The 15,810-nt window shown below is 35.6% G+C and overlaps 1 protein-coding gene across 1 annotated transcript; it reads right to left on the reverse strand.

The window, feature by feature from the left end:
• Positions 1-169: 169 nt before the first annotated feature.
• On the reverse strand, positions 170-12,489 carry LOC133204259 (uncharacterized). The gene is made up of 10 exons (XM_061340004.1): positions 12,081-12,489; positions 8,769-10,520; positions 8,450-8,673; positions 8,227-8,352; positions 6,337-6,489; positions 6,029-6,152; positions 5,470-5,603; positions 4,712-4,789; positions 1,090-1,260; positions 170-667 (listed from the first exon to the last, which is right to left on the reverse strand). The coding sequence occupies exons 1-10, from the start codon at positions 12,487-12,489 to the stop codon at positions 170-172; spliced, it is 3,669 nt and encodes a 1,222-aa protein (XP_061195988.1).
• Between the last annotated feature and the right edge of the window lie 3,321 nt (positions 12,490-15,810).

The following is a 15,810-nucleotide window of genomic DNA, read 5'->3' on the forward strand; positions in this document are numbered from 1 at the left end:
CTGGAATGAAATGTACCTTCCAGCAACAAGCTGTAAACAAGGGTGAATAAATTAAAAACCATAAAAATAAGCTGTAATAAAATAACAACAAAAATATTTCATCGAGATCAATATATAGGAAGTATAAAAAGTAAATATATCTTAAATAAACATGCAGTTATATATTATATTACAAATACGACTGAACTCCAAGCTGAACTAATTTTGGCACATTGGATTTGAGACTATTAGGAAACATGGGCGGATCAAGCTCTGGGGGAAAGGGCATGGACAAGGGTTTTCCCCCATTTGGTTTAAATTGGCGATTTTGTTTGCAACAAAATTTTTTTTTAAACAATGCCGTTATAGAACCTGTATTTCCCTCAGGTCCAAAGATCAACAGGAAGGAAGTGAAACCAAACAAAGAGAAAAACAAGGATGTAAATACAGTAATCATGACAAATATTCCAAATTCATAAACAAACTTAATATGAGCACCCAGCATAAACACAGAAGCCCCAAATGTTGTGAAGGCACCTGAGAGGACAGAAAGTCCCATCTTTTCCAGCATGTTCCGAGTTTTGTCCTTTCGCGTGATATTTGGTGAAACATTGTAAGCTTCTGCCAAGTGTACAACATAATCCACAGCTAGGCCTACCACCATACACAGGTTAAGGGACTCGAGGACCTAGTCAAAAAATAATAAAACCTTGTCATCATTAACCAAAAGTTTCTTGGTAAATTACAACATACAAATAAGGCGTGTAACATATACATGTGTATACAGATAAATTCATTCAAAACATTTTTTTTAAATCTTGCTAAATCTTGCTAATTCTCAAGAGTATTGGCTATATTTAAATGTTTTGTCAGTATTTCATTTATATAACTGAAATAAAAACCACCTAACCACTTTTGAATTATATCATTCAGACTTAGTTGAAGTTGAAAATGCTGAGTTAATACCCGGTAACTAAATACTTCAACATCTTATCAGAACACAAATTAGGACATTATGTCTGCATATATGAAGCTATAGCTCACGATTTGAAATGACGCAAATAGAGATTCTGATGATTAACTTATATCAGAAGCGTCTTTTATACATACCCCTAATTTCCAGCCAAGCAGAGGTATAGACCCCAAGACACACACCGTCACCAGTGCAATAATGACCCACGCTAAAAACCCAATGATGAAGTTCATGGTGGTGAGGACTAGAACTGGCAGAGCCAGAGACAAACCAATAAGTATTCCAAAGTATGCCGACTCTGAGAGCACCTACAAGAGGGGTTTAGGGTATAAGAAACTAATAATTAGTAATGCCCCTTATAAAAAATTAGAAATTTTCTATTTAAATTGGTATATGACAATTGTCATATACAATAATGGAAAAATTTTAATTTTCTGTAAAGGACACTACTCTTGATAATATTTTCTATATCATACATAGCATCTACTGTGATCTAGATGTATTATCTTGAAATATTAAGCAATTTGCTCAACATTCCAATAAGTTTTCTTTTTAAAAACAGAAACACGAGGCCCATATGCCACATTGCTCAACCGAGGCACTTTGGCCCTGTTGTTCGTCATCATCAGTTTTCCTTGTTTTATTCCAATAAAGAAATGACCCCATATTTTGGCCGCAAATTAGCCTCAAGGGGTTACGATTTAACAAAACTTCATACGACATGACCCTGCTGTCTCCCTTTGTTAAGATTTTTTAAGTTTCTTTCCGCATTATTAAAAAAATTCAGCCCAAATTTTTGCCAAGTCTTAACCCCTGGGGTCACTGTTCTTAGAATAAAGTTCCCTAAATACATGTATTCCTGTGTAAAACTTTGATCCCTAACTGTGGCCTCTTTCTTCTTCTGGTGCTATGACTATTGTTTTAAAGTTTTGAATTTAAACTACATGTATACTGAAGATACTTGCTTATTGAAATGGCTAATCATAGCCTTGCTGTTTTTGAGAAGATTTCAAAGAATTTTTTTTCTATATTCCTGTATATCTACATTTAATATATCTTTGTCTGAGATAAAACTACAAATGATAAAAAAACCTTGATTTCTTCATAAAGCTTTTAGTTCATCGATAGGCATGGTTTAAAAAAAAGTGCTGAGAGGGATTGGGAGAAAGAGAAGTGGGCGGGGCTTGGATCGAGCACTTGAATTTACGGATTCATGTAAATATCAGGAATAACTGTTCGACTTTTTGGTTTTATGATGTTGATCAAGCGATTGGCTTGTGTGATAATTTTATGCATAAACGCATTCGGCGTTTGGAAGAAGATTTTTAAATAATTCTACACTATTTTGCCTTTTCTTGATAATCATTCCTTGGAAAGGAGACATGGCACTTCTTTCACACAAACTTTACCGGTCACGGTAGCCTAGTGGGAGGGCGCTCGCTTCGTGATCGGGAGGCCCGGGTTCGATTCTCGTTTGCCGCGCAGCGTCAAACCAAGGCGTAAACATAGGTAGTGACTGTTCCTTCGCCAAGCACCCGGCACTAGAAGTGAAAGTCAAGGGTCTTTTGGATAAGACCTTAAAAACCGAGGTCCCGTGTTACGGTATATGTTGGCACTCACTGCCAAGTGCCGAATATAGGTCTAAAGAGGGTGTTGCAGAAACTCGTGATTATTCCCTAAATCGAAAAGGACATTTAAATACCCACGGCGCATGATTGATTGATTGATTGTATGTTGTTTAACGTCCCTCTCGAGAATTTTTCACTCATATGGAGACGCCACCATTTGCCGGTGGAGAGCTGCAAATTTTGTCCTATACTCGGCACTTACGGCCATTGAGCAGTGAGGGATCTTTTTCTTGCCAGCACCTACTGCTACAGGTTTATACGGTCTCATCCGAAGGACCGGTCTCCACGTCCCACAGTGGGATTCGAACCCGCGACGTAAGGATCAACCCCTTACTTCGCGACTCTAGAGCAGACGCTCTAACCACTTCGCCACGCGGGCGACCCCACGGCGCTTAAAGATTTATCTCTAAATATAGATAGAGCTACGTAGATGACGGGTATGTCCAGCTTGTTACAACAAAACATTTCACATTTTACGTTTATCTCATGCATTGTTTTTTCCTAACATAGACTGGCGACCTGTAAGTAAACTTTTTTTTTCACATCTATGGTCACTGTCGCCATTTTGCACGAGAAAAGTTAAAACGATAAAAAGCACAATTAGTGGCAAGTGCACCTCGCACATCATTTTGAAAGATGTACTGTAGACAGCGTGCGTTAATATTTTTCAATATATAAAAATGAATCCAATAATCACGCTGTTGATGCAATATCCAAGAAATTCCATTAAGTCATTTCAATTTAGTTGTTTCAAGTCAAATTTGAGCCACTAATTAACAGAACAATAATGAAACGAAATGCGTATGAAAAAATTTAATCATTTCCAATGATAGACCTTTATTTTTTAAGACATCGCCACTAAATAATAACATTAAATATGTGTCTTATTAGTTTTAGATCACAATATCAAGGAAAACAATTTAATTCTGGATGCATTTAAATATTACCCACATATAATATATATATAATATATAATATTACCCATTAACTATCTGACATTCTCTCCCTCTCTCTCAAGAGAGGTGTTACATTGTACTTCCATTCTATAAGAAAAAAAATATGTACATATTCCAGCCATTCCAGGATTCGAACCCATTCTCTGGTAAAAGAATCTTTGCATATAGTCCACACGCTTTACCACTAGACCAGCTACGACAGTGAAGTATGATGTGGTATTAAATTTGCACATTTTGCATTTCGGATGGATAATAATTTTTTTTTCGGTTTTTGTGATTTTCAAAAATATGCCTCTTTGAAACAAAAATCGGAAATGGCAGATTTGAAGAAAAATCCTGTCTCTTTATGCGTATATCAAATTCATTCTGTTTCAAGGAGGCAGTTTTTCAGAACAATGGGGATTCCTTATTTGAAAAATAGAAAACTTGACTTATTTTGCTATGTGACTTATTTACACTTCATGCAATGGCAAATTAGAAGTCGATATGCAGTTTCTAAATATTGTTCTACATTGTGCTGTATACACCGTTGTATCTGGAGAAAATTAAGACCGTTTTCTGTTACTTAAAATTTTTCTTTTAAACTGCTACCGCTTAAGGGAAAATAACAAAAGAACTGCAACACCCTCCTTGATGCCCTTCACCGGCATACGGTGACATCTCTATATGAGTGAAAAATTCTCGAATGAGACTTTAAACAACATACAATCAATCTTTCAATCAAACAAACAAACAAACTTGATTCTCCTTTACCCAAGAAACCTTTGTGGCAAGTTAAACAAAATTTGACCTTTTGGTTCTGGAAAAGAATATGAAAAATTAAAAGTTTATAACAGCAACGACAACAACGAATTTCGATTAGAAAACTCACTAATGAAGCTTTTGCTCATGTGATTTAAAAACCTTTTATCTGCCTCTGAATGTAAATAAGAGGATACATGTTTAGCTCCATTACATTTCCCTGACATTTATTATAATCGTTAGTTAACTTCAGATGCTGTTTGCCAAGTAGGGATTGCGATAAATTTTAAGACTTTATGACTTTTCACTGTGCCTCTAATCACCTGACGTGCAGATATTTTACATATTAAAATTGTTTACGATTTAATTCCAAATACGTCATAATTAAATGATTTAAAAAGTATAAAACACCTGAGCCACTCAGTCTTTCATACCTCCTGAACTCGTATCGAGTGCCATGTATTTCTTGTACACTGGAATCCATTCTTTAGAGATGGTGGCATTTTTGCTTTCTAAAAAGTCGAAAATATTTTGTTCAAGATAAAAATTCACGTAATTATTTAAAGATGAAATTTTTTTTTACTTAATTTTATTCAATTTTAAGGTCAGGCGACACGTTCCTCAACAATGTATAATTTTTCCCAAGAATTTGTCATTGAAGCACTGATACTTTAAATAACAAGTTTCCTCACAAAAATTTAAGATACCTTACTAAGCATTTGTGCTAGATACCAGGCCCCAAGACCATAAACTGAGAACAGACTTAAGTCAAAATTTTCACTTTTAATATCTAAGTTTTATTTAACATATGTACATAAAAATTTGCAGGTTTGTTTAAAACATAAATTCATAAACATGTTGTAAATTTTGTTTCATTAATAATGAAATAAAATGAATCATCATCAAAATTCATTCAGAAATTATACTGATTTGAAATTTTGACCTAAGTCCGTTCTCAGTTTATGGTTTTGGGACCAGAGGATGGTGTTTCCTAGTATATAATCCTATTTGAAATCACCTGAATTGTCAATATCACAATTCATGTTGTATTTATTTTCTAAGACATTTTGAAAACATTTTAGGAATCACAAGATAATGTTAATACAATGTATAATGAATATTTCTTATATATTACAGGGAGAAATAAAACAGATATTTAAGGAGTGTGTCGTCGGATCCTAATTGTACTTACTTTATCGCTCATAAACTGTTCCCATGCACGATAGAGCGGTCCTCCTTCACTGTACCCAAGGGTGTTAACTCTTACTGTTAAATTGACTTGAATTCCAAAATATCTAAGCTTTGAACCGTAAAATAGTCCTAAATTATAAGAAAAAAGATTCTTTTTTCGGGTACAAGTACTTTAAATGTTTTTCTTTTTTATTAAGATGACGAATAAAGCAACACTAAATTTATTGGTATCAGTCTTTTATGAATAAATATCCATTTGTATTGTATATACAGGCCCGTAGGAAGCAATTTCACTTTGAGGGGGCACAACCATGCATTTTTAGTTGGGGGGGGGCACTATCAAGTACCAAAATTCCTTGACAAGCCTACGGCCATGTATATACATGTAAAGGAAAATTATAGAATACAAATGGAAAATGATAAAATCCAAATAAAAATCATACAAATGGAAAATTATTCAAAACCAATGGAAAATTATAAATAAATGAATAAATAAATAAAAATTATACAATACAAATGGAAAAGATCGAATATTGCAACATTTGACATGCCATAGAAATACGTGTTCTCTGCTATATTTGTTTCTCCCACAACATATTCTTCTCCAATAAGGTGATCATACATAAAATAGTCCGGATGCACCCTGCCTGTATACTTATTGGTTAGCCAATAACCAAGTCCAATCTACAATATAACAAGGTGTATCCAGCTATAGATCCATTCACGTCTATTTGGATGACTTTGCAAACTGCGTAATCAGGTGATCGGATCACGGATCTTTGAGCATGACTCCGACAGTATTAAGTAAATAACTATAAGCTATATGTGTTTTTGTCTGTTTGAAAACTGTGTGAATTTGAGCGTTTACCTCCAGCCATCTGTTATAGTCTTTAGGGAGAGTAAGTTGTGAACCATAGATGCGAGGGTTGGAAGTCATGAATTTTGTCATGTTGACCTCATCCAATGGAATACCAACATTCAGATCAGAAGGGTAGGCCTTCTCCGACTTTTGGACATCTTCCTGTATAAATGAAATACACAAAAGTACACAAAATTAAATAAGCACAAAACACAGTAATTTGGAACCTGTTATCCATTCATCTGTCCGTCCGATACAGGCCCGTAGGAAGCAATTTCACTTTGAGGGAACACAACCATACATTTTCAGTTGGAGGGGGACTATCAACTACCAAAATTCCTTGACAAGCAAAAAAAAAAAAAAAAAAAAAAAAGAAGGTCATCAGACGTTATTACTGAGGGGGCACAGGCATATAAAAGAGCTATGTTTTCTGTAGTATTCTATATATCGGCAAAATTATTGGGGGGGGGGGGGCACGCCCCCCCCCCGGTTCCTACGGCCATGCGATATCATTTGTCCCAGGACTGTATTCTCTCCCCCCAGGCCCAATCTGGCTGATACTTCACGCATGGGTAGAGGGTGTACAGTGGCCGTGAACCAATTATATAAATCAAAGAAAAATTTAAAAAAAACACCACTGTTTAACATCCTTGTCTGGATCATTTTTCTCTCCATGATCCAATCTTGCTCAAACTTCACCTATAGTTCCTGTAAGTAAAAGGTTGCAATTGTGCAGTGACCTTGAGTCATTTTTCTAGATCAAAGGACAAGGTCATAGCAGATATCTATAGATGTAAAATCCTTGTCCAGCGTTCATTTTTTCTTCACTTGACCCAAGCAGGCTCAAATTTCTCCTAAAGGGCCTGTGGGTTAAGGATGTGCAGTGACTTTGAATCAAGTTTCTAGTCAGAGATCAAGGTCGGAGCAGATCTCTGTGCAAAATTCTTGTCCATAGCTTATTTTCACTCTCTTTTACCCAGTCCGATTCATACTTCGCCCACTGAGTTATCATGGGTAGAGAGTGTACAAATCCAATGACCTGAACCAAGTTCCTTGGTCAGAGTTTAAGGGTTAAATTTCTCGCTGTGAAATCCTTGTCGTGAGCATATTTTTCCTTTGTCCTATAGTCGCCCGCGTGACGCAGTGGTTAGAGCGTCTGCTCTTGAGTCGCGAAGTAAGGAGTTGATCCTTACGTCGCGGGTTCGACTCCCACTGTGGGACGTGGAGACCGATCCTTCGGATGAAATCGTATAAACCGAGGTCCCGTGTCGCAGTAGGTGCTGGCACGAAAAAGATCCCTCACTTCTCAATGGCCCTAAATGCCAAGTATAGGTCAAAATTTGCAGCTCTCCACCGGCAAGTGGTGGCGTCTCCATATGAGTGAAAAATTCTCGAGAGGGATGTTAAACAACAATAAACAGACAAACAATCAATCCTTTGCCCTATACTTCATACTTCACCTTTTTCGTACTTGTTGGTGAATGTGCATGGTGAACTAATTTTGCCCAAAGGTTAAAAAACATCCCTTAAAAATCCTTGTCAATATAACATTATCTTTTCTTTAGCCAAATCTAACTCGTCCTTCACCCATGAAGTTCTGGTGAGGAATGGATTTGCAGTGACATTGAATCAAGTTTCCAAAGCATAGGTCAAAATCATAGCAGATTTCTTTATAAAATCCTTTTTATGAGCATACATTTTTCCTATTTGGCTCATTCTCACCCAAAAAGTGTCCATGGGTAAAGATCTATGTCAAAGGTCAACAATAAACTACAAACATTGTCCTTTCTAATTCCCTTTCATTCTAAGCCCTTCTCCTAAAAGCGAAACCCTTTGAGATGGTCACCATTTCAATATCTAGTTTTCATATACTTTCATATTTAAACTGGTTTTTCATACCCGAAGAAATCTTTCCATGGCTGTCAGATAGCAACTGACTTCTGGTTTGTTAGTAATGGCGTTTCTTCTTATTTTCAGTTGATTTATTTCTGAATCGCTTGCATTTTCCAAACGTTGACACAGATTCTAACCCAAACAAAATAAAAGTACATGTATATAAAATTGTTGTCAAATGTGTAAATGAGTAAATTGGGAGTACTTGCTTAGAATTGGTTATAGTTACATAGATTGCCTTCTGTGCCTCTGGTGACGAAGGGTCAAACGTGTCGTCCCACACCATTGTCCCCCCACAGAAATCTGATTTTTTGCGATTACAAGTACTCATATCCTTCCCCAGCATTCCCCATACAAGGAACACACTCGTGTACTCTCCCTCAAAATTTCTCTGAAACGTGTAGTAACGATGGTACCAAGCTTTTCCGTGGTTGTGTGTGGATCGGAATATTTCTACCTGAAATATGGACATTTGTGCATATTACATGCAAGAAAACAATTTTAAATGCATGAATTTATGAATTTTAACCCCCCACCCCAAAAAAAACGTACCTGTTTGCTGTCGGGTTCCAGGGTAGTAGCACTGTATATGAAAAAGGACGAAACTCCAACGACTATAACTGGAATCAGAAAACGGACCACTTTGAGAGACATAAATGACAAGAATCCATGACGAAGAAACCGAACAACTAACATTCTGTCTTCAAATTCTTTCTGCATTGTTTTTCCTTGGTCATTGAGGTTTTTTGCTATATGTATTTCACGTCTTTTTGACTCCTGTAGGTTATTTAAATTTGTTTGGCTATGATTAAGCGTTTGACTATGATTAGGGGTTATTTCTGGAAAGAGATGCGATATATCCTCTTGTACTGTCCGTTGGGGGGAGCACACAAAAGATATAGAAGTTGTTGAAGACCCTGCAGTTTCTGCTTGGTTTTCATTTATATCTGTTTCATGTTCACAAACTTTACATTTTATAAATTTAAAACATTTTGTATCAAATAACCATGAATAGAATCTGTTACTACGAGGTCTAACTTTCTCTGAATACAAAATAATAGCAGTTGGGAAATATATCAAGTCACATATATAGTTGACACCCACTAAAACACCTGTAAAAAGACCAAAGGATGCCACGGGAAGGAGCGGAGAGGTACCACTAACTAAGAAAGCTGCCATTGTGGTCAGAGATGTTATAAATGTGGTCTTGGCGGCTCTGTAGTAGCAGTCAGTGAGGCGATGAGCCATTGTCGGGTAATCCCAATCACCGGTAAGGCGCCAGGTATCGTAAAACACAAAAACATCGTCTGCACCGATTCCAAGAATGATAAACATGGAAATGATGTGAAAAAATCCAAAATATTCATAATTAAACACATATCGATAAACTAAATTTGCCAGTAAAAAGCTTGTTAAAATGCTGAATATTCCAAAAAATGTTATGAAGAAAGATTTAGTTTGAATCCACATAACGAGAAAAATAAATAAAAAGCTCCCAATTGCGAATAACATGTCATCAAAGGCCTGCTGTGTGACGTCATTATCAAAAATTAATTCGCTTGTGTAGTATAAATACATTCTGTCCCCAAGAATATTGTCTCGAATATGCTCAATATTTGGTTTCATTTCATTGACTAAGAAATTTTCTATTCGAGTCTTATTATTTTCGCCCCAAAGGGGATATCCCATTGGCAGAAGTATTCTCGTTACAGATGACGCACTTCCGGGCCGACATGGATTATATCCTTTGGGAAAAATGAACTCAACAAACTCCTTTGTTTCATCCGATTTCGTTGCATTGCACAAAACGTCTTTTGAGTTTTTAAAGATTAATTTGTTAAATTTTGAAGTATTACTGTTGTATGAACTATTACTGTTGTATGTTCCATCAAAAAGGCGAATTACCGACCAAGGTTTTACACACTCATAAAACTCGTCAATTTGACAATGTCTGGACTTATAATCCTTGAAATTGAACATCAGATTTTCTATTTGTTGGATAAGTATGAGGTTGGGTTGGCTGAAAATATCGCCATTGTCTACTTGTAAAATGACCTCCAAGATATCCCCAACCCGTCCTCGCGCCCATGTAGGATAGTGATTGTATAACCCAAGTGCAGGCCTCGTTATCTTTAAGGAGTAGGAGTCTCTACTGCGCCATGCCAGATCCTGCTTTCTAGTGCTGTCGTCGTACAGGACCAAGGGTAACCTTTTAAAATCCGTGGGAAACACATTTTTCCCAGCGCCAAGCAGGGCTACTGTAGTCACTATTGCAAATATGTGTATTGTAGAGGACAACACTGCAACAGAATGAAATATGGAGATAACAAACAGTATTCAAGCTTAAAAGTCCATTGAAACAATACAAATCGGGAGCAAAGCAAACGCGGACCTCAAGAACTTCAGAGGTGGGATCAGGTGCAATGGAGAAGTAAGCATTCCGTGCCGAGGGTCACACCGCTGTGTGCTTTTGACATCTTAAACAACTGCGTCTTCAATAAAAATTCAACTAGTAAATTTGCATACCTTGTCGATGGTCACCTGCAAACTTATTTTGTGAAAAATATTCTGATTCTGCACCCAGGTACGCAGAGGTGAAATTAAAAAAAATCCTTTAGTTTCTCTTTGACATTATCTACGTATTTTTTGGAGACCAGGTCTTCCAACAATCTTTTGGAATTTCCATGGGTCCTAATTGCAGACCTAAATACGCAGACCTGTTTTTGTATTTATATGAAGCAGAATTTATTCTAACAATTTGCATGAAAAGAAGAAGACTATTGCCTTCAACATTTAGATTTCAGATTATCAATTACCAATATTCATTTTCAGTCCTACGTTGATTTTAAATAATCCCATTGAACTCGAAAAAAAAAAGACTCCAAAGAGGCTGACACATCTGTTTCATATTTGGATACTTTACTAGCGGAATACTTTAATAGAAAACTTACAACTTAAGTTTATGATAAATGTAATGACTTCAACTTTTTTTTATAATCAATTTCCCTTATTTGTGTTGCAATATATACCATTATAACTTAATACACATGAAGTTTATGTCTCTTAGTTGATTCGATACGCAAGAGCATGTTCGACGTACGAACAATTTCTAAAACGAGCAGGTTATTGTCATATAAATTGATGATACAAGGATGTCAACAATCTCGTTTAAAATCAACATTTTGCAAATTCTATGGTCGATACACAGACCTTGTTTGCAAACACAATCTATCGTTAGATCGAATGTTGACTGACGTTTTTCATATCAATTGTTAGCTCATTATTTTCACACTGAATTGTTTAAGGATTTTGCCGTTTACCCGATTATGATAGGGGTAAACGGCAGGTATGACCAGTCGATGGGGGTGTTTATTCTTACATGGCACCTGATCCTACCTCTGTTTTCAGAGGTCTGTGTTGGCCTTGTTCACAATTTGTATTGTTTTTTTTTTTTTTAATGGACCGTTGGGCATGATCACTGTTCATTATCTCCACATTTCATACAAAAGTAAATGAAAATATACTCATGAATTTCTCTCCGATTTATATGTTCAAGTTAGTTTTTTTAATTAAGACGAATAATTTTTCTAAAAATTATATCAGACGATTTCTCATTTAATTCAAAAGACAGTTTAACAAGTTATAGATGTTGTTAAACTAACAAAAATCTATTCTCAAGAAGTGAGATATTTACGCTTTAATTAAAAGCTGACAAAACGTAGCACCATAATATTCTCATTTTTAACTTTGTGTTCTGCAACTTGTTCTGATTAGATTCTTTTCTTTCCAATAATAATAATTATGTTCCTGTAAAAAGGGTATTTGTTTTCAATAAATAATATAATGAAGACTGTACTTACAGAAAGCTAGTAAAGGAAATTTTACGATAAATCGACAATAAAAGAAAGTATTTGTTGAATTCTCTTTCTTTGATACATCCTTTTCATTTCGGTTCTGTATTGTTCCATCCCCTAATGTCGTGCTTATTGAGGGATTATCTTTTCCTATTCCAACTATTTCGGAAGTTAATTTCTCGAAATACCTCCCCTCTTCCCTTTTCTTTGGCAGATCTGTGAGTGGCCGTAAACGCGGAGGTGGATTAACCAATTGACGCAATGCCTTTTGTGGCAAATCCGTTTTGTCGAGATCCTCGTTGTTTAATTCGCATTTTCCACTTTCACAATCATTCTTGGAATTCGTTTGACTTATTTTGTTACTTTCTGTCACAGTTTTCGAGTGTTTTGATTTTTCCTCATTCTGATTTTCCATTCGGTGTATATGTCGATTTTTTCACTGTCTAATGTACTCTTGTGCATATGCACATAGAAATATCAAGCTGAATCAATAACATCTCGTCTATAAATGAGTAGGTTGCAACGAACGCAGTAACCTGTGAATAGAATGTTATCTAAGATCTTTTCTTCTTTAACGTGCAGGGTATTTAAATCATCTCAGTCATTAAAAAAAACTCGCTTTGGTCATGAAAGTTTCAAAGTGGCTGTCCCACTACGACGTATAGTATCAACGTATGTCGACGTATGAAAAATAAGACAAACACGCTAGCGTGCGTTGAAAGCGTACGTTAGGGATATGATTTCCGCACGATACGAACACGCTGAAGTATGGTGGTAAAAGTTGGCGTACGCTGAATGCACATCAAAATTTTGTGCATCTGTTTAAGGATAAAATTCTCTACACATGTTAAATAAGTTAGTCATAAATTGGACGTACACAACAGGTAGGCAATGTATAATTCAAGTACTTTGTATGTAAGTTTCTCATACGTTGTCACAGTAAGTACATCCCTGGGAAACTGTGTACTTCATATAACTTATGTCCGTAGTTTTAAATTATGTGCAACGTTTTCTCAACTTGAGGCGTTACGCATATAGTAAGTCAAACACGTCAGAACTACGTTTTATACGACCAGTCATGAAAGCCGAAGGATAATGTGTAGGCCAGAGGAAATTTATTCCTGCATTTATAATGAGTTGCATTAGCTTAGTTTAAAGCTGTGTCTTTTTGATTTTTTTTTACCTTAATCCTCTTCGTTTGCCAGCTTTGTTGATACTTTTTTCTTGTGTCTAAAACGTAGAACTTGGTGTGACAGTGCGTTAACATTTAATTAGGTATTGACAGTTACATTATTAAACATTTAAAAAAAAAAAAAAAAAAAAAAAAAAGATGTGTTTGTGAAACACTGATGCCCCCGTATGGCAACTTATAGCAAAGGTTAAACTTTCTCAAATGCAAATCAAATATATTAGTACCCAAAGTAGGGTTTTGTCTCGAGAAATATACCGTGAAATATGAAAGCCCTAGCAGCAACCATTGAATAGATATGGAAAAGGTTAAAAAAAAATTCAAAAGTATGTCAAACATCAAGGTCAATTGGTCAAAATTAATGGTGCCCAAGGAAAGGCCTTCTCCCAAGAAATACACTGGTGAAATATGAAAGCAGATGCACCAATCGTTCAAAAGTTATGACCACGGTTAAAGTTTTTCAAAAGTAGGTCAAACTCCAAGGTCAAGGTCAATGGATTACAATTGTTGGTATCCAAAGGAAGGTCTTGCCACAAGGTTTACATATGTGAAGTATGAAAGCCCTACCACCAACCATTCAAAAGTTATGATCAAGGTTAAAGTTTTCCAAAAGTAGATCAAACTCCAAGGCCAAGGTCATAGGGTCAAAGTTGTTGGTATCCAAAGGAAGGCCTTGTCCTAAGAATTGCATATGTGAAAAATGAAAGCCCTAGCACCAACCGTTCAAAAGTTACGGCCAAGGTTAATGTTTTCCAAAAGTAGGTCAAACTATAAGTCAGGGTCAAAGGTCAAAGTTGTTTGTGTCTAAAGGAAGGTCTTGTCACAAGGATTACACATGTGAAGTTTGAAAGCCCTAACACTAACAAATCAAAAGTTATGGCCAAGGTTAAAGTTTTTCAAAAGTAGGTCAAACTCCTAGGTCAAGTTCAAAATGTCAAAGCTGTTGGTATCCGAAGGAAGGTCTTGTCACAAGGATTACACTTGTGAAGTATGAAAGCCCTAGCACCAATTGTTCAAAAGTTATGGCCAATGTTAATTTCGGTAAAAGTTTGCAAAACTGGGTCAAACTCCAAGGTCAATGTCAAATATGGTGGTAAGTCCTCTTACTTTGATCTTTATCATTATTTGCAATGTAATTTTTCTTCTATCACTATAATACTTGCAATATACTAGTGATTTCCTCTTACTTTAGTAACTTTTATTTGCAATGTAATTCCTCTTACTTTGATCACTATTACTTGCAGTGTCATACCTCTCTCTCTCTCTGGTCACTTTTACTTGCAATGTAATTCCTTTTACTCTTTTCACTACTATCTGCAATGTAATGCCTCTTACACCGATCACTATTATTTGCAAAATAATTCCTCTTGCTTTGAACACTATTACGCGCAAAGTAAATTCCCTCCAATTATTTAATATTTTTTATGCTTTTTTTACTTTCTAGGTTATATTTATATAATTTAATTTTGTTTGTATTCTAGCCTCTGATTGGTTAAAATCCAAAAAGGAACACAAATTATTTCTGTATAACCTGGTTTGGTATGGGGACACACACCCCTGACAACCAGCTGAATCATCTGTATCCATACAATCTTCTCATTTCCAGTCCTCAGGATTTAGGGAAAATTCCAAATTTAATACATGTACCTTTAACTTCAAACAATAATTCGATCTTACCACATTTAAAACATGATTGTGACGTAAACATTTTGTTTGTGTTGTCCATTCTATAGCTTAATGTTGAGCTAAATCCTCAAACAATCCTTTAAGTTACCTGTAAGTGTCCATTCTTTTTGGAAAATTGTCCATTCTTTTAAGAATGGACAGTTTTTTTTCAAAAAGAATGGACAGTTAAAACAAACAGAATGGAGAGTTACAGGTAAACTTTGGAATGTGTTCAAGAGGGAAACAAAAACAAATACATTAAATACTTTTTAATTTACATGTAAATAACTAAAAGAATTAATTTTCACAAAACTTGAATTCAAGTGACCAAATTTCACATTTGATTAAAATTTCGGAAGAATTATTCCCTCGAGGAGAATTCATTTTCAGATAGAAGTACTTCTAATATTAAATCCTCCACCCAGAAAACAGTTTGCACCATGAACACTACACTGCTGCAGTTAATATTTCGGTAGAAAATAAAATAAAAATGAAACATTTCCAGATTTGATTCGAAAAACATTTTCAGGTCGAAGATTGGCTCATGGCTAATCCAACACTCAAAACACAATTTGCATCTCACCGTTACATTGCTGCAGTTAATATATCCTCAAAAACAGAATTCAAATAAAACATTTCCAGGTTTGATTCAAATTTGATCTTCTGTATCTGTCGTCGAAGTTCATTTTTGGGTCAAAATTTGGCTGCTATTTCTTTTACCCTTACTTTTCTGTTTCCAGATCCAAATATCACTAATTTTGTGCATATTTTGGTTAATTAGATTTTGATTCTGTCATATACTCTCTCCATCACAGTAAAACATGATTGTATGCCTTTACAACGCAAACTGTAAACTGATTTGGGAACATCGCATACTTGTAT

The sequence above is a fragment of the Saccostrea echinata genome, unplaced genomic scaffold (assembly GCF_033153115.1).
Source record: "Saccostrea echinata isolate AGI-Se365-2 ecotype Australia unplaced genomic scaffold, CSIRO_AGI_Sech_v1 ptg000002l, whole genome shotgun sequence".
Classification (NCBI taxonomy): Eukaryota; Metazoa; Mollusca; class Bivalvia; order Ostreida; family Ostreidae; genus Saccostrea; species Saccostrea echinata.

What these genes read in the sequence shown, in the direction of transcription:
- LOC133204259 (XM_061340004.1), bottom strand. Translation starts at nt 12,489, where the DNA reads ATGGAAAATCAGAATGAGGAAAAATCAAAACACTCGAAAACTGTGACA. An exon ending in ACTATAACAGATGGCTGGAG is followed by an intron (nt 6,153 to 6,336) that starts GTAAACGCTCAA and finishes GTTATATTGTAG; the next exon opens with ATTGGACTTGGTTATTGGCT. An exon ending in ACTCGATACGAGTTCAGGAG is followed by an intron (nt 1,261 to 4,711) that starts GTATGAAAGACT and finishes CCCCTCTTGTAG; the next exon opens with GTGCTCTCAGAGTCGGCATA.